Below are 26,618 nucleotides of genomic sequence, written 5' to 3' on the forward strand. Positions count from 1 at the left end.
GAGGCTCAAAAGTTCACTTTCTTCTTTTCCGTAGGTCTAAATCTGGTGGCGAGTGCGGCATTGCCTGCCTTGGGCGCTCTCATGCCGTAGTTTGCATAGAAACTAGCGCCATTTTTCAAGCAAATGAGTTTCATTTTGTAACTCATGGATGTTAAAGCGGCGCTCGAACCGAGTTCATCGAAGATTGGGCCTTTTGCAGCGCCGTTCGTTAAATTTGCATCCATGGAAATTTGCTCCAATCTTGTGAGCGGAAAATCTCTGTAATTTGGAGGGCGGGCGTGGAACTCAGAAATGCGCTGGAGTCAGTCCCACAGTGATACATAACTTTTAACCGTTATAATGAAATTAAATAAGTGCTATCACTTCGAAACGTTCGAGAACATTAGTGATGAAATAAATTGGATGCATGTGTCAATAAGAAACTACAATATTCCTGTTCGTATACCCAAAATGTAGTGAACATTAGGTTCTACCTTATCTATGCTAAACTCTACCTTTAGTCCTGCAGGCATCACGGATATTTTTGCATGAATTTATATTAAACTGATTTAGTAGGTCGAATTGTTATAGACGTCTTTTATTGAGATTTTGATTCTCTGTTTAAAATTTGTTATTTGGTCTTTAGTTTTCTGTTGATTTATTATATTTTTTGTCATGTTTGTATACTGTCACGCTGCTTTTCAGGTTTCAAAAACACACAGAAATTATTATTTTCTCATGACACATCCTAGGCAAAAATTAATTTTTCTTGCACCATGATGAAGTTCATTGTTTATTAATCATTCCTCAAGCGTGAAAAATTTCTTGCATCCCAGATTTTTAATTACAATGTAATTTTTTCAGGGTGTCATTACTTATAAACCATTTGCATGCATTCAGTACAATTTTTTTATTTGTTTCGTGGATTTTTCTGCAACCTTTTTTTTGCAATTCAAACGCTTGATTTAATTTCGTTGTGTTAACGCAGGTTCAACAATGGATTCACACGGAAAGTTTATACTGGGTACACCAAAAGTCTCGACCATTACGGACCGTTCAAATTTTGGATCTTCGGGAAATCAATTCGGTTCTGATCAATTTGAACCTTCCAGCGTCAAAAATTTTGCAGAACTAGATGCATTTTCTTTCAATTCCGATGCAGAAAGTAATCCAACGAATTCCCCAGCATTTTTAACAGATTTTAAAGATTCTCTAATCGATTTTCCCGCCCCACAGACAGGTCTTAAAATCCCTGTGACCGACATAGGTATCCTTTCAACTGCAATCCAAAGTTTTCCAACCAATTCCCCAATAAATCCGACAGGTTCCCAAATACCCGCGATCGATTTTTTTGTTTCGCCATCGATCGCAGTCGATTCTTTTCCCGCCCCGGAAGTCGTAATACTTAGTCCTTTATACCGGTCTTCGGAACCTTACGCTATCGCTTTCAATCTCCGGGAAACATACGGGCGCACGTCCGAAATTTTCAGTGAGGGACCGGCAGAACCTCAACTTTCATCTGAAACTCGTTCTTGGATTAATCTTGGAACACGTACGTATGAAGATAGATCCGAGAAGGAAGCTCATAGTCCTTTATACCGGTCTTCGGAACCTTACGCTATCGCTTTCAATCTCCGGGAAACATACGGGCGCACGTCCGAAATTTTCAGTGAGGGACCGGAAGAACCTCAACTTTCAACTGAAACTCGTTCTTGGATTAATCTTGGAACACGTACGTATGAAGATAGATCCGAGAAGGAAGCTCCCACATATACTAGAAGTATTGAAGTATTGCCTGTAGACGTTGATTAATTTAATTATACGAACAGTTTTCATTTTATAATAATTTAATCACGCTATAAAATCTAATTTAATAGAATGTTATTGCCAACGCTTTCTGCTTAGTACATAAATGAAACCGCATGTCGTGAGCTCCTCTTACCTAGAACTGCCACATAATTCTGATTGAATTTAAGTTCGTATATCAGCAGTTTTTGATCGGCTTGATTGTTGAGTAATGAAGGTGTTATTTTCTCTCAGTTGCATAATCTTGCCATTGCGTAGAAGATTCCCTTCTAATCGCAATGTATAGCATTCATCTCTACTCGATTTTTATGCTTGGATTTATTTGTTTGTAATTATGATCGCTCAATAAAGCAGCTCCATGAGGTGAATGCTCGTCTGTAGTATATTTCAGTCTGTAGATCCTATCTCCCTGAAGAAATAGTAGCTGGATGGGTGTGGGAGGGGGCAGTGGGAACTGGGGGAGCTATGGGAACTGAGGGAGCTACGGGAAGTTAGGGAGCCGCGGGAACGATCTATAAGAGCCGCGGTATCTAAGGGAGAATTGTTTGCTTAGGGAGATGTTAAGCTGAGTGCGCAAATAAAATAATAGCGACGCGAACAGACAGCTTAGGGAACATTGGCAGCTGACCGAACATTGTCAGCTGACCGAACATTGGCAGCTGACCGAACATTGTCAGCTGACCGAACATTGTCAGCTGACCGAACATTNCCTGCTACACCTGCTACACCTGCTACACCTGATGCATCTGCTACACCTGATGCATCTGCTACACCTGCTACACCTGATGCATCTGCTACACCTGCTACACCTGCTACACCTGATGCATCTGCTACACCTGCTACACCTTCTTACCTGCTACACCTTCTTACCTGCTACACCTTCTTACCTGCTACACCTTCTTACCTGCTACACCTTCTTACCTGCTACATCTTCTTACCTGCTACACCTTCTTACCTGCTTATTTATTTCTTATTACGTCCTTGAACCATAATGGATCCGCATCACAATAGACCATCCTATACTGTCTCTTTCAATTGGTGCTTGACCGTAACGCATGGGTTACTATGACTCAAATTATCTGAATCGGAAATTGGACAAAACATTGTTGACTTGGAAGATGTAAATACTTGTACAGGGTTACCACACATCAATTGCATTCCCCTAAGTCTTCGTGGAGAATCATAACCCATGTCAGCAACATTATGAGCAATAGCATTTAGGTTATGATAAATCAATCACACTACCAAGGATGCGGCAAGTTCGATTGTCACTCAGCGCCTTTTAAAGGCCACAAAGGCCATCGCAAGCAACGGCTTAGTGGACAACCGCGCCTACTGGGCCACTGCCCTGGCCTTAAATTGGCTGCAAACATCGTTACTAATGTAATGGTTATAGCATGAACATTATTATGGCTAGTTTTTGACTTGTATGAACGTTATTATGGGTTATTCTTGACATGTATGAACAATATTAAGGCTCTCTTGACTTGTGTAAGCATTATTATGGCTCTCTTGACTGGTATGAACTTTATTATGGATTCTTCGTGACTTGTGTGAACTTTATTATGGCTAATTTATGACTTATTTGAAAATTATTATGGCTTCCTTTCGACTTGTATGAGGTATTCTTGGCTCGCGTGAACATTAGTTGTAATCGCTCTATTGCTCTTAGATAAAGCGTTGTGTGTACTTAGAGGATACTTTTTCATGCCCTGGATAAAGCGTTTTGTGTACTTTGAGAATACTTTTTCATGCCATGGAAAAATATTAGATGCTCTCACGTAGGAGTAACATTTCTTTTGCTATCATTGGTAATATTATTATAAGCTGTCTAAATGACTGGAAAATGCTCGTGAAGACAATTTTCTGGCAGTTTTAAATTTAAAATGTTTATTTTTAAGTCGCTTGCAAATGATCGTACCACAACATGCAGTGAAGCAAAAAGTGATTTACTTAACAATGGTTCTTGTAGATTGTAGCCAGTACTTAATCAAATTAAAGCTTTAGATTGTAGCCAGTAATTGACACGTGTTATTCATTTTTCGATTGGTTTCGATTGATTGTATTGCAGATTGGCCTCTAATTTTACCGCCAACCCAATTGCTTGCTAGTCCTGCAAACTGACTTCTTCATTAACTTTTTTGAGAATTTCTTCTATAAAAAATGTTTTACTGACCTTGAAACAAGTTAATTTGCCAATAATCTTAACATTCAGCGCCCGGAATTAATTAATTTGTCATAACCTTCTATTTCTGCATTCAAAAATACATTTCAAAAATTAATTCACTGCCTGAAATTTCCAAGATACGGAAACAAAAACGTAAATTTTCAAACCTTTACTTCTGCATTCAAGAATATGTTACAAAAATTATTTCATTGCCTGGAATTTTCAAAATATGGAAATGAAAAAATGTACATTTTTCACGCTCAGGTCGCGACAAGGTGACGACTGCGTCAGTGGAGACGAAGCAAGAGCTGTGTCATCACTCACTGAACGCGTGTCAGCGTGATGCAGAATGCGCACCTCTGCTGTCTAAGGTGATGATGTGGTGTGAACACTCACACTGCGAGCCTGACCGATGCAGGGGCGCTCTGCAGAACTTCTATCAGAGCGTGCACATCCAGAGACGTCTCGAGGTGGCCTTCTGTGTCTGCAGGTCTGTAATGATGATAATGTTTCTATAGTAATTATAGTTTCTATAGTAATTATAGTTTCTACAGTAATTAAAGTTTCTATAGTAATTATAGTTTCTATAGTAATTATAGTGTCAGTTACTACGACAGCCATGTCGTAGAAAATAGAACAGTCAAACTTGCGTTTTTACGTGTCTGCAAGTTACTAAAATTGTTATTTTAGTTCATTTATCCTTGAGTGATTTCGAGTGAAATATTATGAAATTTTAATCTTATTATTTAATTATTTAATTATAACACCATCAGCTATAACTTGCCTGTGAACATGCCAGTTATAGATGAAAAATTTGAAAATGCAAATAAAAAACCCAGCAATCATGCATTACGCGCTTTCCGGCTATAATTTATAAGCATTCGGATTAAAGAACACGTATTCTTGGCGAAATTTGACCTTCCGTGGAGCTGAAATGACGGGCGATTCTCTATTTTCCGAGCTTCTGGTGTTGTTTTGGCTCGCACAAAAATGATCCGTTCAATTCCGAGTGTTTATGTCCTCCAAATTAGATACAAAGGATTTATTTTTATAATCGTTGCTTGGTGCGTTCTGTGTTGAAAGACGTATTTTTAGAATCTTTTGTGATTTTGCCGAATAGCCTGCCATATATTTAGTCATTTTTGCTGAGTAGCACGTGGGGTGTGCAGATCTGGGTCCGAATTTTGTCTTTTACCTTTATTTACAGTGTGATTTATTTATAAAATTTGGTCCAGACTGACGCAAGTTTCGTTTAATGAAATTACAATGTCAGTATTTTTCGTACAGACAAGAATTCAATTTAGCTACGTATTCTCACTGACGAGTGAAGTTAATAACCATTTTTTCCTATAAAAAATTTCCCTAACGAGTCTCGATCTATTTTGGCATAGCTTTTAATTCCACTTCTTCTTAAAATCCCGTTTCACGCGACAAATTTGTGGTAAAGTTGTGAATTCTTCTGCATAGCAATGCTAGGCAAAACATGCAATAGTCGCAACCGGCGACACCGAGCCTTATATAATGTAAAGGAACCGAAATCTATTCATTCAATTAACTATGAGCTTTGTATGATATCATTTCTGTGAAAAATTCTAAAAGATTCCGAAAATAGTTTAAGGTGAAGCTTGATCACCGTCAAGAAAATGTGTGCCATATCTGGCGCTACTGTTTTTTTTCTTGGGATTAGCTGTTTTTTTTTGCGCGTTGAGTAAACCAGAGATGAAAGATCATTGAGAGGACAAACTGTAAAGGGTAGGGGCGAACTGAACTCGAATTAATTGTAAAGAACGAACTGGAACCGAACTGTAAAAGAAAGGAAAAATTGAATTCGAATGGTAAAAGACTGGACAAAATAAACTCGAACTGGTAAGTAAAGGACAAACTGCATGGAATCAAACTGTTAAGGAAAGGACTAACTGGAATCGTACTGTAAAGGAAAAGACGAAATGTAATTGAAATGACGGAAAGAGCAAACTACAATCCTACATTCATGCGCAATAAAATAAAATATTGGTTCGTTCGATGTCGGGTGATCGATCATCATAATTATATTAAAATATAGTTTATTGTTTGACAATAAACTAGTTAGTTTTTATTGTTAAAAGTTTGTTAATCTAGTATGTTGCTAAAAAGCATTATTATGTAGCCTTGACATTACCTCCTTGACTTCAATACATGCAAAGAAGTTTATCAAGTCTCCAAGATATTAAATCTGATGAAGTTATTGCAAAAGCCTGAGATATTTGGTCCTGTATTCGGTCGGATTGACGCAGCCGCCATCATTCGAGGCACGAGATTTGCCAGAATTAATTGACTTGCAATCCTCAACTCGAGCTCGCCGCTGCAGTCTCTTTGTTATTGACTGATATTGGCCGGCGTTGTCCTTGTTGATTGTTTGCCTGCCTGACGACTGGTGCAGCTGATGGCTGGTGCAGCTGATGGCTGGTGCAGCTGAATAATACTGGTGCTGAAATGGTTCAACTGATGGCTGATGCACCTGAATAATACTGGTGCTGAAATGGTGCAGCTGATGGCTGGTGCACCTGATGGCTGGTGCAGCTGATGGCTGGTGCAGCTGATGGCTGCATGGTGCACCTTATGACTGGTGCTGAAATGGTGCAGCTGATGGCTGGTGCACCTGAAGACTCGTGCTGAATTGGTGTGTTGGTAACCTGATGCAGCTGATGACTGGTGAAGACCTCTGCTATCTGTAATTGAAGTATTTAGTTCAACCTATTTTTTCCAAAGTCAATAAGATGCAAACTAACACCTACTGTATAGTATACCCACTGTACAGCTAAAGTGTTTTTAATGAGATTTTCGTGAGAAAGCACATAAGCTTTGTTTTGAGACGAGGCAGGATGAAAACGCTCCATTAAGAAATTCGACGATATGTAAGATTTATTTCTCTTGTACCGATTTATATAGCATTTATCTAGGATGCGATCTTCAAAATTTCTGACAGACTTCAACTTCAATCTTTTCTTGCTTGGTGTTATTGCTCGATTGATGGATAAATAATTAAGAAATTATTATTTAATTAATAATAATAATAATTAATAAATATTTCAAAAATTATTTAGAAATAGGTTTTACGCAATTCCCTTGAGTAAAGCTCGTTCATATCTAAATTTGACCCCTTCTTTACATGGCGCGCACCCTACTCACGTGAAGTTATTTCCCGTCCATTTTCCGAGCTAGATCTTCTCCTTAAGTTTTTGCAATGAATGTTGTGCTTTACTTTGAAGCAGCTCGACCAATTTCTTCACTAAAACTTGACTTCATTTCACTGAAGCTCCCTCTTTCTTCATGGTGCTGGCGTCCTCCAAGTAAACTTACTTGAACTTATACAAAAGGAAAAAAGTCGTTTTAGTTTTTCTCTGCACTATCGAATCCTCATTCGGTATCCAAATTCTCCTAAAAAGAGTACAACAGTGAATACATATCCTAAAAGAGCGAATTATTTAAAAAGTTGAAGCATGAATAAAGTATACTGTCTTAAGTAACGTAATTCAATTTGAGAATATAACGCAGATAATTAATAAGTTCAACAAACAAACCTCCTAAAAATGACAATCACAAGGAACAAACCTTGATCAAGTTGAATTGAAACGCACCTTGAAAATGTAAGTTCACAAGCAGTAAAGCATATATTGGTTGGGAAATTAACAGCTCTCAGTTCCACAGTTCCTAACTGAAAACCCGCAAGACGAAAATACAAAATACTTGATATACATTACCATAACAATTGAAACTCGCTTTTCCTTCAATAAAACTTTGTCCACCGCCCTGAGGCGTCCTCATTTCAGAAGGCAATTCTGATCCCTTCACTGAGGCCTTCTAATGACGTCCATCTCCTTGCCTCGATTTACGGCGCCTGTTTTTTCTTGCAAGATTTTACGGGGCATTCCCTGCCGTAATTAAACGACGCGCTAGGAAACCTGCAATCTGTTTTTCGTGGCAGACAAACGGAGCTTGGCGCTTTCAGGATTTTTTGCAAAGCCTTGCGTTATTCGGCATGTGGAGGCTTTCAGTGGGTGTCAAAATTTTGGATTTTCATTGCATGGAATTTCAATTGATCGGCATGCGGAGGCTTTCAGTGGGTGTCAAAATTTTGGATTTTCATTGCATGGAATTTTAATTGATTCTTTGAATTACTTGGGTAACTTTATTACAGGACTATTAAGTTTTTGATTAAAATTAATAAATATTAATTATGTTTGGTCTGAATTGACTTCATAATTTTTTACAAGTTAACCGCAAATTTCATCAAGTGCGGTTACGTCGGCTTTCCCTGCAAGGTTTGTTTCAGAATTCATCAGTTGTAGAAGAATGTTTCAATATTTATTTCCCGTACGCGTGNTCTGTTGTGTCGTCTGTTGTGTCGCCTGTTGTGTCGCCTGTTGTGTCGCCTGTTGTATCGCCTGTTGTATCGCCTGTTGCATCGCCTGTTGCATCGCCTGTTGCATCGCCTGTTGCATCGCCTGTTGCATCGCCTGTTGCATCGCCTGTTGCATCGCCTGTTGCGTCGCCTTTTGTGTCACCTGTTGTGTCTGTTGTATCGCCTGTTCCATCGCCTGTTGTGTCGCCTGATGACATTACGTCAAATTCGAATAGTGTGTTTAGTGTTGAGTTTAGATAACCTGTCGGGTAAGATTTCATTTTCTTTAATGTAAGATTTCATTTTCTTGGTTTAATAGCCGCTGCAGAATTTGGATCCTTGCTGCAGTTAATAAGTTTCCCAGCTGCAGCTAAAAAGTTTTAGTGCTGCAGTTATTGAGTTTCCTTGCTGCAGTTAATAAGTTTCCCAGCTGCAGCTAAAAAGTTTTAGTGCTGCAGTTAATAAGTATCCTAGCTGCAGTTTATAAATTTCCTAGCTGCAGTTAAATAGGTTTCCTAGCTGCAGTTAATCAGTTTCCTAGCTGCAGTTAAATCAGTTTGCTAGCTGCAGTTAATCAGTTTCTTAACTGCTGTTGAAAAGATTAGTTCGTTTTAGTTTAATTGATTTTAAGCTGCAGTTAAAAGATTTTTAACTGCGGTTGAATAGGTTGCATAACTGAGCTAAAGTGTTTTTAATGAGATTTTCGTGAGAAAGCACATAAGCTTTGTTTTGAGACGAGGCAGGATGAAAACGCTCCATTAAGAAATTCGACGATTTGTAAGATTTATTTTCGTATACAATTTATAAAGCAATTATCTATGATACGATCTCTAAAATTTCTGACAGACTTCAGCTTCAATCTTTTCTTCAAAAACTACTTCAACGTAGTTTCTCTGGTGTCAATTGCTCGATTGAGGAATAAATAATTTTAAAAATTGTTAATTAATTTATAATAATAATAATTAATAAATAATTCAGAAACTATTTATAAATAGTTTTTACGCAATTCCCTTGAGTAAAGCTCGTCCATATGTAAATTTGACCCCTTCTTTACATGGCGCGCACCCTACTCACGTGAAGTTATTTCCCGTCCATTTTCCGAGCTAGATCTTCTCCTTAAGTTTTTGCAATGAATGTTGTGCTTTACTTTGAAGCAGCTCGACCAATTTCTTCACTAAAACTTGACTTCATTTCACTGAAGCTCCCTCTTTCTTCATGGTGCTGGCGTCCTCCAAGTAAACTTACTTGAACTTATACAAAAGGAAAAAAGTCGTTTTAGTTTTTCTCTGCACTATCGAATCCTCATTCGGTATCCAAATTCTCCTAAAAAGAGTACAACAGTGAATACATATCCTAAAAGAGCGAATTATTTAAAAAGTTGAAGCATGAATAAAGTATACTGTCTTAAGTAACGTAATTCAATTTGAGAATATAACGCAGATAATTAATAAGTTCAACAAACAAACCTCCTAAAAATGACAATCACAAGGAACAAACCTTGATCAAGTTGAATTGAAACGCACCTTGAAAATGTAAGTTCACAAGCAGTAAAGCATATATTGGTTGGGAAATTAACAGCTCTCAGTTCCACAGTTCCTAACTGAAAACCCGCAAGACGAAAATACAAAATACTTGATATACATTACCATAACAATTGAAACTCGCTTTTCCTTCAATAAAACTTTGTCCACCGCCCTGAGGCGTCCTCATTTCAGAAGGCAATTCTGATCCCTTCACTGAGGCCTTCTAATGACGTCCATCTCCTTGCCTCGATTTACGGCGCCTGTTTTTTCTTGCAAGATTTTACGGGGCATTCCCTGCCGTAATTAAACGACGCGCTAGGAAACCTGCAATCTGTTTTTCGTGGCAGACAAACGGAGCTTGGCGCTTTCAGGATTTTTTGCAAAGCCTTGCGTTATTCGGCATGTGGAGGCTTTCAGTGGGTGTGAAAATTTTTGATTTTCATTGCATGGAATTTTAATTGATTCTTTGAATTACTTGGGTAACTTTATTACAGGACTATTAAGTTTTTGATTAAAATTAATAAATATTAATTATGTTTGGTCTGAATTGACTTGATAATTTTCAACAAGTTAACCGCAAATTTCATTAAATGCGGTTGCGTTGGCGCTCCCTGCAAGGCTTGTTTCAGAATTCGTCAGTTGTAGAAGAATGTTTCAATATTTATTTCCCATACGCGTGGGACTGCGGGGCAGGCTCTTGAAAGCAACTTATTTAAAAGCGTTGCTTTGGTGCTTATTTCTTTTCTTTGAAGAAGGAAAAGTTTGCCTTGAGCAAACACTTGCACGGAGAAGAGAAAAGAGGCCTCGGAATGCTGCTTTGCACTTCGTTTCAAGCCCAACACGACGCTAACTTGAGGCAAAGCGATGAGAATTATTAGACCTCATCACTAAAGTGAACATGTTTAGAAATAAAGGAACGATTCTTATTGACGTCTGAGCGATGACATGCGATTGAATACTCAAAAAATTTCAATTAATTTATATTTAATCTCAATTCAATATGAAGCTACCTCTTTTATAACTTTCTCTGAGATTTTTACTTTATGGAACTCATTTTGTGTCATTGTTTACTCCCATCTGACTTCGTCTAACTCTTTAGAAATTTTGCTCCGGTGCATTAACTACATAAACTCTTGATGCGTCCAAAACTACGAACTTATCAGATTGATTAAATTTTAAGTTAAATTCTAATTAACTTTCAGGATCATTCCTGCTAACATTGATCGCTTGCTCGCATATGTTTCTAATTTATATATTCATGTAGTTTGTTCGAATTTCGAACAAATCTGTGCAAAGCGTATTTTATTCTTTTGCGTGTGTGTGTGTGTGTGTGACAATGGAATGCGAAATCGTATTTGTGGGTATGAACTTACCGTCTCTTTTGTACATTATTGCGTTAGGAGTGAAATTGGACTGCTTGCATATATTCGGCGCGACAGTTTGTGATGAGCGGTCACCATTGGCTGCCGTCATCCAACCTCGCGCAGTCGGCGCACGTACAGCAAACAACACTCAACAAATTGATGTTGAGTTTAGATAACCTGTCGGGTAAGATTTCATTTTCTTTAATGTAAGATTTCATTTTCTTGGTTTAATAGCCGCTGCAGAATTTGGATCCTTGCTGCAGTTAATAAGTTTCCCAGCTGCAGCTAAAAAGTTTTAGTGCTGCAGTTATTGAGTTTCCTAGTTGCAGTTAATAAGTATCCTAGCTGCAGTTTATAAATTTCCTAGCTGCAGTTAATCAGTTTCCTAGCTGCAGTTTATAAGTTTCCTAACTGCAGTTAAATAGGTTTCCTAGCTGCAGGTAAATAAGTTTCCTAGCTGCAGTTAATCAGTTTGCTAGCTGCAGTTAATCAGTTTCCTAACTGCTGTTGAAAAGATTAGTTCGTTTTAGTTTAATTGATTTTAAGCTGCAGTTAAAAGATTTTTAACTGCGGTTGAATAGGTTGCATAACTGCCGCAGAATAGATTTGACGTAGCACTTGAATTGGTTTTCCAACTACAGGTGGTTTGGTTCTACTACTACTTGAATTGGTTTTCCAATGCCATTTAAGCATCGAAATTCCAAGGCTTTGGTGGCTTTCTAAGTTCCGAAGTTATCCTACAAATCAAAATCCTTCCCACCGAGAGCTGTGCCGGTAAAAAGTGGCAGGGCGCGTCTCACACGTTATTGGAAACTGAAATTCTATTTGGAAATGAAATTCTTGAGCTTGAATTTATCAACATGGTACAGCTATGCGTATTCCTTATCTTGTTTTCTGCCGTTAATGTCTCTTACTTCGGCTCCAAAATATTATTATTTTAGCGATTTCTCAGGAACTGCGTTTGTTTCCTAAAACTAAACTTTATTACTCTTATTTTAAATTTTCCTGCGTAAGTCCTTACTTCATCATTTATCGACGTTGTAGATTCAACAAACTCAAGACGCATCGATCGTTTTAGTGAACAAATAAAATCAAAATCGCTACTTGTGTCCTAAATTAGGGAACCTCACCCATCTCAAGAGTACTTGCTCCAGTGTGTCCCAGCAGAGCAATTTTTCATTTATTTGCAATGTGCGCATGATTTTTTTGTTATTAATTGTTGGCATCACTGAGAGAAATGTACATAAAAATCTTTCACTATAGAATAAATAGTCTTTGGTTTATGGATAATGAGAGGCGTAGCCTAGTCAGTGTATGGCAGGGATGCGCGCAACAGGTGTTGTGGTCTGCAAAGGTTGGGCCCCCCTTTGCTGAGCCCCCTTATCGATTTACGATAAGACACGTAGCTAGTGAGAGACGACGCAGGGCACGTTGCCCGATGGCCAGAGTAACGGATGCCTACCGTGGAGGTCTAGTAGAATAGAATAGAAGTGTCGGCGTTGAAGAACTAGGCCCATGGCCTGTTGCCGATTCTTGAACTTTTCGTGACTTGATTCACAAGGGATCCGGCCTTTGGAACCCGATCTTTCCATAGCTGACGATTGATTGAGATAGCGCTCCGATTAGATGACGCGAGACTTCTTGAACCTTAACACGGAAAAATATCAAAATATCGAACGTCCACCTTGAAGATTAGTGGATGAGGTGAGAATTGTTGAACCTACGACGAAAAAAGTATATGATATCTACCCTGAAGGTCCGGTAGATGACGCATAACTTCTTGAATCTAGCAGTGAAAAAGTATCGAACGTCTACAACTCTACATTAAAGGACCATCATATGACGCAAGAACCTCATTGGCTTGTTCCGATGAAAAATCTAGTAATCATATTATCGGGTTGAAGAATTTTCAAAAGCTTCGAATTCGATCTTAAGCAAATATTATGAAAATACGTGGTGGCAAATTCGATCAATCTAGTCTTAATTTTTTCTGGTAATTTTTAATTTTTTTTGCAAATTATCTAAATCTAAAAATAATCAAAATGACTCCTTCAAACGATTGTTCTACACCCAAGGTTTCTCTTCATGGGAGTTTTTCTCTCATGCTTGTCGTCTGCGTAGCGAGGTTACCGTATTATTCTTCCCGTCGAAGCTTTCCCCAGCAATTTTTCCTGGACGTGAATTGATGCGGTAGTCGCGAAGCACTTCCTGGTCATGAAAGGTTGCCTCTCTAGCCTAAATAATTTTTTTTTGCTAAAGTTCCGCTATTATAAAAAATTACCTATTATACTTGTGGTGTTCAGATTGGTGATAATTGTTTGGGAAATTTTATCGACTTCGGGGATATTATACAGGTTTATGGTGGAATTTTCCACCAATATTTTCACGACATTATAGTTTCCATTCGGAATCGTATCTGTCTCCCTAGCAATGAGTGATGATGATCAATGATGAACTGAAAAAATCCGGGTAAAACAATAGGCATTAGCAGTTATTTTTCGGGATTTGACTTTATTATTTACAACGCCATAATTTGGACTCCTGCTATAGTTACGTTCCTTCAGTTCCTTCGTGCCGGTTTGAAACATTTCTATTGCCCAACTGGAGAGAAATAACAATCAAGACTCAAGACGATATAATAGAAGCTTGAAAAATTAAATGACTGAGCAGAATCAACTTACTTTCGTGTACTCTGTATATTTCCTGTTACTCGCCGAAATTGTTTTTGTGAGGCAAAATTTCTGGCGGAAATCACTTGAGTTTAGTTTGCTCGATACGTGACCCACTTTGGCTTCCGGTTCCGCGGATATTCGCAAGGCGGAAGTCTTGGGAATTTCTCAAAATTACCGCTGCCTGGGCTGGGGGATTTTTTGAAATGGAACTCTGAGAGGAACAAAAGAGGACAACACTCTTTCTACTCTTTGGTGGTGTCAATCTTGTGCTCGAAGTGAGCCAGCGACGATTTATAATGTAGAACAAATGTTTAAAAGAAATCTTTGTATACCGTGAGCAAGGAAAAGACGAATTTTTTGGAAAGAAGAACAGAATAATTTTTTTTTTTCAACATTCAAGATTTTTAGAGTGCGGGTCCTTCGCTGGGGTTTGCACGGGCTGTGCAACATTTTCTCAAAAAACTTCTTTGTCATAACATCCTTTGAACATAAAATATTCATAAAAATGAAAACAGACACTCTGAATTGCAGATGTGTTCTAAATTTCACACAAAAAAATATGATCTCTCTGGTCATGTACCGATTAATAACTCAAATGCTCTACACAAAAACAATTTTCAACTCATTCCTTACACGAATATGATTCAAAAATATAATTATCTAACTCGCCTCTCACATTATTCAAGTCACAAAATTAACGCATCAACAAAATTATTTCTTGAACAGGAAGAGCGACAACGATGGCCAGTGCTTGACTGCGATGCGTAAGCTGCACCCGAGCTGCGCTGAGCGTCACACTGGCACCGACCCTCAGCAGTGCCATGAGATTGCCAAGCAGTGTCGCACCAGTGACACTTGCAGGTAAAATTATTGCAAATATTATAGATGAATTTCACTTTAATAACAGTTACAAATCATTTAATATTAAATGGTATATAACAATGGTATTTTCTTCGTCATGTATCCATAAGCTTGCCAAGCGGTCGTGTTCCACTGACGCCTCCAGCACACCACGCTATGAGCTTCCATTCTCTTGGCTCACGAAAAACTCACGTATCGTATTAATTAATAAACGTCTATTGTAACCCTGGGAACTTGAACTTTTAATACAATCGAATTTCACAATTTTTGAACAATTAACGCGTGTACTACAACAATCGGTCATCATTCATGATCAGAAACGCATAAATCATGCAATGTCAACAAAAATCAGTTTACAACTCTCATGATCGAAATTTAAGTGAGATGGAAACAAATCTTATATTGCCTCCGACCGTAAGTTAGGCATGTATAAACAAGAAAACCATCCGACTTAAATTGATAATTCACATCAAATGAAACGTACTCTAATGTCTGCCATTATTCTATAGATTTTCTAATCAAATATAGTTAGTGACTTCTTTGCAGTATGTGAACTTCAAATAATTCAATTTTTTGCCATCGTGTTCGTTCTTATTCAGTTCACAGAAACTAACTGTGCCAATAAGATCGTAGATTTCTCTTTGTATCTCCACAAATCGGTGGCTATTGAGCGCAATTTGATTTCTTTGTTATCCTCCTTGTGGATAATTTATTGGCCCATTGACCTTCTTGCTTGTCTATTGTTCTGCTTTGAAAAAGAGGTCCCGTATGAGAAATATGGTTGTCAACCGGCATCATAGTATATACAGCACTGGGTGTGGAATTGCCATAGAATATTAAATAATTACAAAAAGACGATTGAAGCTGAATTCACAAATCGGTATCAGATTTTCATGTTTTCGCGAAGACAAGCTAACATCACAGTATTAGTAATTAGTCAAAATTTTATTAATTCTTTTTTGTTTTAATGCTCAAGATGGCCTTACTTGCCTATATAATAATAACCATGCAAACACGAGACGCTTCATCTGTGTTTATTTCAGACATAAACTTGAAACACTCCATCTGTGTTTTATTCCAGGCACACACAAGAGACGCTCCATCTTTGTTTCATTCCAGGCACAAACTTGAGACGCTCCATCTTTGTTTCATTCCAGGCGCAAACTCGAGACACTCCATCTGTGTTTTATTCCAGGCACACACATGAGACACTCCATCTGTGTTTATTCCAGACATAAACTTGAGACACTCCATCTGTGTTTTATTCCAGGCACACAATAGAGACGCTCCATCTTTGTTTCATTCCAGGCACAAACTTGAGACGCTGCATCTGTGTTTATTTCAGGCATAAACTTGAGACGTACGAACGGGACTGCGCAGTGGACGCTATCACAGGCCAGTGTGCGGGATCTCTCCGCGACTGCCAACACGCCGTCATCAAAATCCTCGGCACGGAACTTCATGCTTCGTGTGTCTGTAAAGGCACCGACTTTCTGCAGCAGCAACAAGACTGCGACTCTTGGCATAAACTTCTTTGGTCCAACCCGTGTGTCAGTAAGTGACGGCAGCGTTGCTTGGCATAAACTTCTTTGGTCCAACCCGTGTGTCAGTAAGTGACGGCAGCGTTACTTGGCATAAACTTCTTTGGTCCAACCCGTGTGTCAGTAAGTGACGGCCGCGTTAACTTTGCGCATTGGGTGACAAGAGGACGAAAGGCTCTTAGGCTGGTCACAAATGATGGAACTAATTTTTTGACTAGCTAGTTATAAAAACTTTGTAAAATCTCCATTTTTTCGTTTAATCTAAGTATTTTAATACAATTTTTAAAATAAGACTTGATTTGCCATCCACGTTTCTTTAATTTTTATATTCATCACTTTGACAACTCTGGCTTGGCTATAAGAGAATCGGGTGAAGAGAAATCAACTGAAACACTGGACTCTAATATACACTGCACTGATATCATTATCAGAAATCATTAAGGCATGATGTAGCACTACAATTCCGTTTGCATTTCCGAGAGAAGAAATGGAATCGTGCCATTAAGATCTGTTCGGAAATTTATTTTGATGAAAAATTGTTTGTTTGAGTGAAGTGCCTGATATAAATTATTCAACAACAACGTTACTCTACCTACAGTCGAGTCTCATCTGAAGTTGAGGGAGGAGATCAGAAATGGAGAAGACTTGGACGAAGTGTTCACGCGTGCTCCACAGACCACGTCCACTCCTTACTCCACGTCCACCTCCACCATGGCCGCCGAGATGGACAGCGGCTACGTTGAAAATGGCTACATGTACCCTGGAGGCCCGGATCCAATGGGCATGGACCCATATCGAGGTTCCTCGAGCAGTTAATTAATCTATAACTCGTTTTCAATCTCTATGGAATTTTTAACCTCATTAAGATTAGTCAGTAGTGGTTCATGAAGCTAACTTTGCGATTTAATATTCTTTAACCTGAATGAATTCCTTTAGGCCGAGGAGTTGGAGTCGTGGGGAATCGGAACCGAGCTCCGGGATTAGACATGTCCCCGGCTGGAAGGCTCCCGGGAGGCGGGACCGTAGTTGGTGTCGGCGGTAGCAGCGGAGGCTACAGGCACGTCGGTCCCGGTCAGATTTTTGGACGTACAGGAACAGGAGGCCTCATCGTTCCTCCAGCCGATGGGAAGCCTTTGGGAAACCATGGACCTTCCCGCAGGGAACACGGCCGTCGACAGAATGGTATTTTGAAGCCCGGGGCTGACATTGCAGGAGACCCACGACGCATGAACCCTTCTCTTGGAGCAATCGACACCGCACCCAATGTGCCCATCTACGACCGACTTAATGGCAACGGTGGCGACGACCTCCTGGGACCTGGCGGCAACCTGTCAGATTTGGCCCAAGGTTTGTCATATAACGTTATAATTATATAACGATGTAACTATGGTATATAATTATAATTATATAACGTTATAATTATATAACGATGTAACATATAACGATATAACTATGGTCTGGATGATGATGAGATTGTGATGTATGGATTGGGATGAAAGCCACTGCTTCTCTTCTGTGGATTAACGACACCAATCCTCATTGTATCCATTCTATTTCTGCGTCTTTCTACCTGTACGCCACCAATGTATTTTCTTATGTCTTTAATGGAATGGTTGATTTATCCTATTGTTGCGAGTTATGTGTTCCTATGCCTAAAAAAAATATAAACATTCTATACGTACATGAGGAAACTATTATTTCGTGATTAAATTTAATAAATTTAGACCAATTTGCCTTATTGTAGTCTACTCTTATATCATTGTTCATTTTTTTCTTCATTTGTTTTTTTTTTATAGCAGCGCGTATGCCAGTTTAGCATGTACTGCATCTGTATGGTACTGCACAGCAGTACGTACCTTATGTTTATGTTAGCTGTAACACAAATGCATCATCATGGTACAAATCAGCTGCACCTGCTACACAAGTAATTAGCTGCCGCGACGACAGAAATTGCGGCCGCACCGTGCAACCCTTAAAGGTGCCTCGCTAGCCAACGCTGCTGCTGGTGCTGCTGCTGCTGCTGACTGCTGATGCCCGTACTGCTAATGCCCGTACTGCTGATGCCCGTGCTGCTGATGCCCGTGCTGCTGTTGCTATTCGTTAGGAGATAAAAAGATTATGGTACTGCCCTATTTTCGCGCATATGTCAATGAGACTCGAGTTTCACCCGCCTCAGCACTAGAGCTCGTTTGAGGGCTGCGCCGTTCCAAGTTATGCCATTGAAGGCTTACGGAGTTCACAATAAAGTCCCACTGTCGACATTAACGTGTTTAATGGAGTCCCTGAGCAACATTTAATAACGGTATATGTTACAGTGGAAAGCTGCTACATGGAAGAAGATGGGGGTAAACCTGGCAAGACCTTCGTAATTCCTGTCAACACATCCCGAAGAGTGAGTAGATAGATGTGTTATGTGTAAAATTAGAGTATTGTAGTATAATTAGATCAGTATAATTATGACTTGGTTTTTTCAATCACTGGACTGTATAGGTATCGTTCAAAATAAGCAGACTGACAAGGATCATATAAATAGTTGTGTGAGCATATGCATGTATAATTATCACGTCCAGCGTTGCTAATGCTAATATTATTTCAATATGAAAAAAAACTGGAAGCTGAATTCAAATTAGAATATTATTTTCCCTTTTAAAATCTTTCATTGCTATGAGGTTCAGTAACTGTGTGCGGTAATTTTTTCCCCCATGTAATTTCTACTGTTCCCTGCGTAGCGATGAGGCGAAAAGTGTCATAGAGTGAGGAGGCGGTGTTTCTCTGAATGAGAATGTTTATTTTCACTCTGAACTTGAATTGATCCGTTGGTTTGAAAACCTAGAAATGTACTGAAAAGTTTACTGCGGAATAGAAGACTTACATATATTAAACGTCTAATAGTCCTTTCTGAAATGAAACGTCTTTTGGCCCTAGTGTAAAATGAAACGTCTAATGGCCTAATTATTTTTTGCTCGCAATTTATCTCTTTTAATAATATTTGAATTTGCTAAAATGAGCATCAAACGGTTGATCTGATATTAATTCCAATCCTGCGCGTGCCCTGTAATGATAGTGAGACCACAGCCTTTAATTTTGCTATACTGGCGTAATCTATTAATGTCAGGAGGAGGTTATATAAGCTCTATCGAAATGAGTCGTTACGTATGTCGTTACGTATCCCTTACAAAATTGCTAGAGCGACCGTGGATGTTAATTTAAAAATATTCTGCATTATTAATAGCAAGCATTAAACCACACTATCTTCAGTAACCATTATCATGAAAATATATAACTCGAGTTAATTATTAGTGAAACGAGTAATTTTTAATACATCGTTATTATTATTGTTGTTATTATTAGTGAAACGAGCAAGTTTTCATACATCTTGTCATTGCAATATTAATAGCTGCAATCTCTGTCATAAAACCTACTTGGCATGTAAAAAAACAAAACACAGCAAATACGACATTCCCATAAGATCTGAATCGTCACAAAAAAGTATATCAAATACTCAGAATTTTATTATCGTGTTTATGCTAAATGATGCACCTGTTTTTTTTTTATTTCTTAGCCAAAGTTCGATTCGTGACGTAACTGATTTCGTGTATATTAAAAATCTTGTTTCATTCTTTAATAGTTTTCTACACTCGGTTTGGAGGTTCAAAGAAGGTCAAACAATTGGAAGGTGTCTTGAATAAAATTCATAAATCCGCCGAATCATGAAATGGCTCATAGAGAATTCAATTGTAGAAGGGGCCATATAGATCTATACATTTTATATTTTGTTGTATCCTTCTTTGCTGTATATACTGCCCTATGCTTCTCATCACTTAATCTTACTCTGCTTCCTCATTTCGAAAGTGTTAACCTATACTCTACTAATCACGGAATCAAATATCGTAAACTTTCCAACGAATTGAACAACTTAAATAAACTTCAAAAATTTCGAAGTACGAAATTTTTGTCAGATTTGTTTATAAATCTTCTTTTCATTGTCTAATGATCAAAAGTTCACAATAGTTTTCGATCTTCTCAGATCGTTGAATCAAGTCGATGACTCATCGAATTTTTCTACTAAAATGCACTTGGGTCAAAAAATATTTAGTACACTTTTGTACCTATGCTCCCGCATGCCCTAGACGCACTTGTACACATGCATGGTAATTGTAAATACTCCTGTCAGTCGTGTGTCGAGAATTGAGGGAGCTACGAGAACTACAATCGTCAATTTAGTAATGATTGAGACTCCGAAATTTTTTGTATCTTGGGATTATGCTGCACTGTTAGAAAAATTAACGTTAACGGTATTACCGGCGTTTCAGTGGCCGGTCGGTACGCGACAAGAAACACCGTGTCACCGTTTTTATTAACACTAGAAATCCGTAAAACATCTGATAAAAACGGCGAAACAGTTTATTTGACGGAGCGACCGGCCACTAGAACGCCAGTGGGACCGTTTTGCAAACAGTGTGAAGCTAAATTGTTTAAATTTGTAGAATTACTAGAATCATACTGAGATCGTGCAGAAACCAATTTTGGAAGTCGGAATATTCAGGAGTTTTGAGGAATTGAGTTTTTATGGTGGAATTATACAGAAACTCTATTTCTGTAAAATCCTATGTTAAATTTTGAAGCTCCTTGTATAATATCATTTTGAATCTCAGTATATTTTTAGATTTCGGTCTTTTCTCGGTCGGAGCAGCTGGATGAATTAATGTAATAATTCAAAGAATTAATGAATGCAATAAATTGTTGAATTTAGTGAAATAATGGGTTTAATGAATTAATTTTATCTTTCCGGACCCCAGGTTAAGTGCAAGCCGATGATGAAAATAATAACAGAAGGGAAAATAATTGGCTGGAAATTTTTCCTACAGTTACTGGTTTCGAACCATCGGCTAGCTTCTTTTTGCTTTATTTATGAGAAACAGGTTTAAGTTCGTTAAAGGCTCGTCTATTGAATATAGCATGAATGCATGAGCATTCCTGAAAAAACAATCGCAAGAAAAACAATCGTAGGAAAAACGATCGTAAGTTTCAAATTTTTTAGTACGGCCGGATTAATAAAATGTTATAGGATGATTTAAACATTTTATTTGCAATGTGTGTGAAAAAAGCAACCAGGCGATGTAATCTCTTATTTTTTATTCGATTTCAGCATGAAGATCAAAGAAGCCGTTCTAATGAAGTATTTGATTACTTATATTGTCGTACAAAAATTCAACAAATGGGACGATTTTTGCAATTTTTCATTCCATTCGGTAGTACAGTGAAGTAGTCCAAAATATCCGACATTTTCTTGATTTTTTTTCCGGTATGAGCGCAAAAGTGGGCCAAAAAATATTTTTTTAAACAGGCTGCAACACGACCTCGGCGGTGTACCACCACAAGGCTCCCTACATTCAAGCATTCAGAGGCAATTGCGTCTGCTATTCTGGAAAATTCATCTGCCAGCGACCCGCCCCAGGTAATAATCACGTTATTATTTCCTATAGTGAATGTGCACATTTTTTGGTCCTGCTCTCATAACCTCATTCTTTTCAACCCTTAAACGCTTAAAAGATACTTCAAAGCAATTCTTTCCTTACCTGTATTATTAACTAGCTCTGGCTTTAAAATATTAGTATGAAATGTACGCTGAAGCGCTCCCTTACAGCACTTGCCCATTCCCTGATTTTTGTTTTTGGACACAGTAAATGCTAAGCAGAAATTATGTTTCCATAGTTTAAAATGTATTTGAGTTTATTTTTACTTATCTGAGAGAGAGAGAGAGAGAGAGAGAGAGAGAGAGAGAGCGGGCATGCTAGACCATCGAATTGTTTGACCTTCTTCGCTATTTAATACACGTGCGAACCCAGCGTCTCTGCGACGCTTCGAGTTCGTATACAAAATGAAAACATTTACTATCATTGTACGCAATTCGATTAATGACAGCATGAATTGATTTATAAAATATATTTAACCTTGATACATCATTTAAACTTATGATACCGTTGCAGGATTTTCTGTCATAGCTAGAAATTTTCTTCTAATTATGTAAACTCACTGATAGAAGTTCTGTTCCAGGTTCTTGTTGTACGGGATGAAACTTTATTCTAAAAAAATGCATCAATTCGAACGTGCCAGGAAATTTGATTATTCAACCGTGGCAGCAAAAATGATGTGTTTTATCTGAAAGTTTTTCCCCTTGCTGTGACCGAGACCCGACGATCTAAAATTATAGTATTTAGATGATATTTACCAAATCATTTTGCTCTACACGTGATCTTGGTGAGTGTAAAATTTAACAGAAACTCATATTCTCGTTGACTCTTCAGACCAGTTCAAGCCCGGCCTGGGAGTGTACCTCTTCTTGGGGTACAGTCGAGACGAAATGGACATCCTGAAACCATACACTTTATTGAATGAGCTAGAGGCGATACACGAGATCGAGAAACTCCTCAAAAGGAAGTATGGCTTTAAGGTAAATGCAAACCATTGCACGGGAATATTTCTTATGTTATTTTCAAAAACGAAGATAGTGCATGGATGAACTTGATAGCTACGTATGATTGAGATAAAGTCTTTCAGACTTCCACTATCATTTTAATAATGTGAATGTAGGATTTTTCTGGATATGTGAAGAAGATAATTTAAATGTAGTAATATACAGATTTGTAAAGATGGAAATTTCAACGGAGGATTTCATGGATGTGTGGATTGTGTACAGATGACCGTATAAACGTATGGTTTGGAAAGAAAATAAATTTAAATCTTTGATATTAGTTTAAAGTGCACAACTTATCCATTGTCATGAACGCTTGTGGAATTGTATAAATTTTGTATGAAACATTAAATAAGAAGTACGTCACTTCATAAAACAAATTTCTCTTGCTTACCTACATAAATTATGTATTTTAGTCCAAGTAACGCTAAATAATCGTATAACCTTGCTTAGCGCGTGTAGTTATTTGTTCTTTATTAGTAATTCAAGACAATAATGCACCGAATCACTTCGTTAAAGTTCACTTACATGCATGCAATTTGTTATTTATCTCTTTTTAGTGCATTTTCTCATTTATGGAAAAAATGCCCTAATGTGCTCGCCATGTCCGTCTGTCTGTCTGTCCGTCTGTCCGTCCGTCTGTCCGTGACCTCAAGTTTTTTGTCGACGAGAAAATGCGCTCTCTGTCACTCACTGCAGTGAGTACTGAGTTATATTTTTTTGCAATTTACATGTTTTTTTTCCTGCAGTGCAAACTGACCCTGAAGAAACAGATCGACCAGAACCTGATCCTGATGCCAGAACTGGAGGACGATGATCAGGAAGAATATTCCGACTCCTACCAGAAGCACCGACGAGAACTGGTAACGCATTTATTAGTAGTTTTTTAATGTGATTCAGTGAAGATCAATGAACATTAATACTAAATCTAGGGACAGACCTTGCATGGAGAAATTTAAATGTATTGAACTCGATTAATTTCGGTTTTACTGGTGTCAAGGCTGAGTATCTTTTTCCCAGCAATATTTCGTAGCGAATGCTTTTTCATTAAATATTTCAATTGTCAAAGTTGTGGTGATAACAACACACGTGCATTTTATAATTGAAACTTGTACAAGAAATCCAATTTAATTTTTTGACGAGTGATCCGAGTCTTGATAGAATTTTCCTTACAAACTAATTAATGTCCGTGAAGGCGGACATTAGTAAATATTTTATAAACACACAATTAACAAATATTATCGTATTGCCTTTGCCCAAAGACTACTTGTCCATGGGACACCAGTGAAAAGGTTGTAAATTATAATGAATAATATTATACAAAATGCATTTGTATATTCATTATGCAAAATTATATACAAATTATATAAAATACAAAATTTTATTACATTATACAAAATTATACAAAATATTATTAAATATATATTAAAATATACAAAAATATTTTGTATATTATAAAAAATACATTTGTGTTCAGGACGAATGCACGCGGCCGCTAGAGGAGCTCGCTAAGTGGATCAACGAGCAGCCACGCAACGACAACCTGCACCCAGAAGCCTACTTGTCGATGTTCATCCTGGCCGAAGTCCACGTTAATATATCAGAGGCGCATGCCTCGGGTCTGTCCTTCACTGTCCGCATGGCGGCCATGACAGGTGCCATTATCACCGCCATCGCAACCGTGCCAGTCTCTGCCAGTCTTTACTGGTCATGGGCTGTGTCGCACGCTGACGCCGGCTTCTTCATGTGAAGACTTGATGTGACGCGCGGCATTTACGGCTGGTCTTATCTAAATCGCAGGCTATATTAGCTCGTCACGCAGTCTTTTTCGTTTGGAAATCGGATGCATTCGCATTTGCTGTTTCATAAAATCTGCTATGAATTGCACTTAACTGATTTAATTTTGAATTCAAAATGAAATCTAACATGGCTTTTTTGCGTGATAGCATCTCTTTACTGATTGGAAAAAATTCTCTTGGCCTCTATTTTCCTTTGTTCATTGTTTTTTTCTGTTAAATTTTTCCTAATAAAGTTGGTATTTAAGTTTGAATATTTAGTACACAATCGTTTGATAAAACTGCATCCCTTGGAACTTTTATTGTACCAATTCCTAGTAACATAAAATTTTGAAGACTTGTATGATCAGTGTTTTTTGGAATGAGTTGCGGTTCTGAATAGATTTTTTTCCAATCGCGCACAAGTAATGATAGGCAAGAGCCACGAGGCATCTGACGTTGAATCAACGTTGATTAATGCTTATTTCAACAAATCTGATCGCAATCGACGCTGTTGCAACGTCATTAGTCGAGTGTTAAAAGACGATGATATGGTGCATGAGAGCTGTGGGCTCTCTACGTGACTGCGAAGCGTGTATAAGAAACTTGTGTACCCCAACCAATTGTTTAAATATGGCTCCTTGGCTCTCAAGCGCAGGCAAAAAACTTACCAAGAAAATGTCTAGCATAAAATTCTAGTAATACTTTTAAGTATCCTGGTGCTGAAAATCTAAAAGGGTCTTTTTCGGGGGAAAATTTAATATTTCTTTTCCGCTTTGAAAATAATGGGAATTTTATACTTCATCAATGAATTTTATGAGTTAGCAGGGAAATACCAAAATACAGATTGTACTTGGGAAACCATACAGGCATTTACATTGTACCTTTGTATTGTTCTTATAGAAAATGAATAGATATTGATTTTTTTCATTTATGTGCTGCTGATAAAACGTAAGGGTTTAAGTGGCAATTTATTTTGCTTATTGTACTAGAGTGCAGGCAAATTGACTGTAAATATTGCCATTATGAAATTAAAAAATCTTGTTGGAATCGGACGTGACATTCGGAGAAAGTGATAAAAATAAAACCAATGTATGCTTATTTTAAGTTTAGTATTACTTTAAGAAAATATTGTGTAGACTTAAAATCGTACTACGTATAAGTATTGTCTGTACATACATTAGCCTCTTCTATCCTAAAAATGTTTATATCTCTTAATACGAGTGAAGGATACCATGATTTACTATATTTATTTTTATATGTGATCACTTTACTTTTCTGTGCCATTGTATTTTATCCGTGCTTGGATCGCTTCTCTTGAGATGCGAGGTAAAGTTCGCGCTTACCGTATATTATCTAACTTAATTATTACATATAATAAAATAAATTTTACAAGTCTGATTAATCGAAAAGTTTTGCGATTTTTACCATACAAAAATTTGAATATTAATCGGGAATTTCAGGGAAACTCGGTAAAATTTTCAGTAGGAAGATGTCAGCATTAAGTTTTAGGTCGAGTCAGTAGAAACTCTTTGCGTTTCTGAGACGGCTTTCATAAAAGTTTAATATTATACGTAGCGGTAATTTATCTCTGCATAATCGGCCAGCATGTAGATATAATATTAATAATCTAGTAATTATTGTCCTATGCTGTCTCATGAGTGTGATACTTTCATCTAATGATGTTAATCGTAATCTATTTCTTTGACTTGTCAGGCAGAGTTGGCATGTGGTAAGGTTATCTTTAAGCGTAAGGAAAAGCTAACGATGCATCGGAAATGTTAAAAATGGATATCAGTTTAGCTGAGAGAAACATATCGATTTAGAATGAGTTTTAACGATGAATTACATTTTGCACACCTAGAATTGTTATTCCTGGAGGATTTTCAAATTCCTGTGTAGAAAAGCACAGGTATAAATGATTCAATTTATTTGGTTTGATTTTAATGCTGAAAGTAAACGCAGTAACAATGAGATTTATGTGTGAAACTTCGTTCTATGGGAAAGCTAATGCAGTTCAGGCAAATTATTGTCAGTCAATTAATGTTAGCATTGAACTTGGAGGCACTAAAGG

At 37.7% G+C, this 26,618-nt stretch overlaps 1 protein-coding gene across 1 annotated transcript in view; it reads left to right on the top strand.

Annotated features, from left to right (window-relative positions):
* The window catches only part of LOC108673930, a 64,638-nt gene extending 39,889 nt beyond the window's left edge, over positions 1 to 24,749 (top strand). Inside the window, exons 6-16 of the mRNA XM_047881690.1 lie at positions 4,217 to 4,442; positions 14,619 to 14,753; positions 16,099 to 16,307; positions 16,893 to 17,093; positions 17,231 to 17,641; positions 18,610 to 18,686; positions 20,608 to 20,617; positions 21,642 to 21,752; positions 22,603 to 22,748; positions 23,519 to 23,632; positions 24,247 to 24,749. Of these exons, the coding sequence (XP_047737646.1) occupies positions 4,217 to 4,442; positions 14,619 to 14,753; positions 16,099 to 16,307; positions 16,893 to 17,093; positions 17,231 to 17,641; positions 18,610 to 18,686; positions 20,608 to 20,617; positions 21,642 to 21,752; positions 22,603 to 22,748; positions 23,519 to 23,632; positions 24,247 to 24,519 (1,913 nt within the window). The 3' untranslated portion in view covers positions 24,520 to 24,749. The remainder of the gene's footprint in view (positions 1 to 4,216; positions 4,443 to 14,618; positions 14,754 to 16,098; positions 16,308 to 16,892; positions 17,094 to 17,230; positions 17,642 to 18,609; positions 18,687 to 20,607; positions 20,618 to 21,641; positions 21,753 to 22,602; positions 22,749 to 23,518; positions 23,633 to 24,246) is intronic.
* The last annotated feature ends 1,869 nt before the right edge of the window (positions 24,750 to 26,618 follow it).

This window comes from Hyalella azteca, unplaced genomic scaffold (genome assembly GCF_000764305.2).
Source record: "Hyalella azteca isolate HAZT.00-mixed unplaced genomic scaffold, Hazt_2.0.2 contig8602, whole genome shotgun sequence".
Classification (NCBI taxonomy): domain Eukaryota; kingdom Metazoa; phylum Arthropoda; class Malacostraca; order Amphipoda; family Hyalellidae; genus Hyalella; species Hyalella azteca.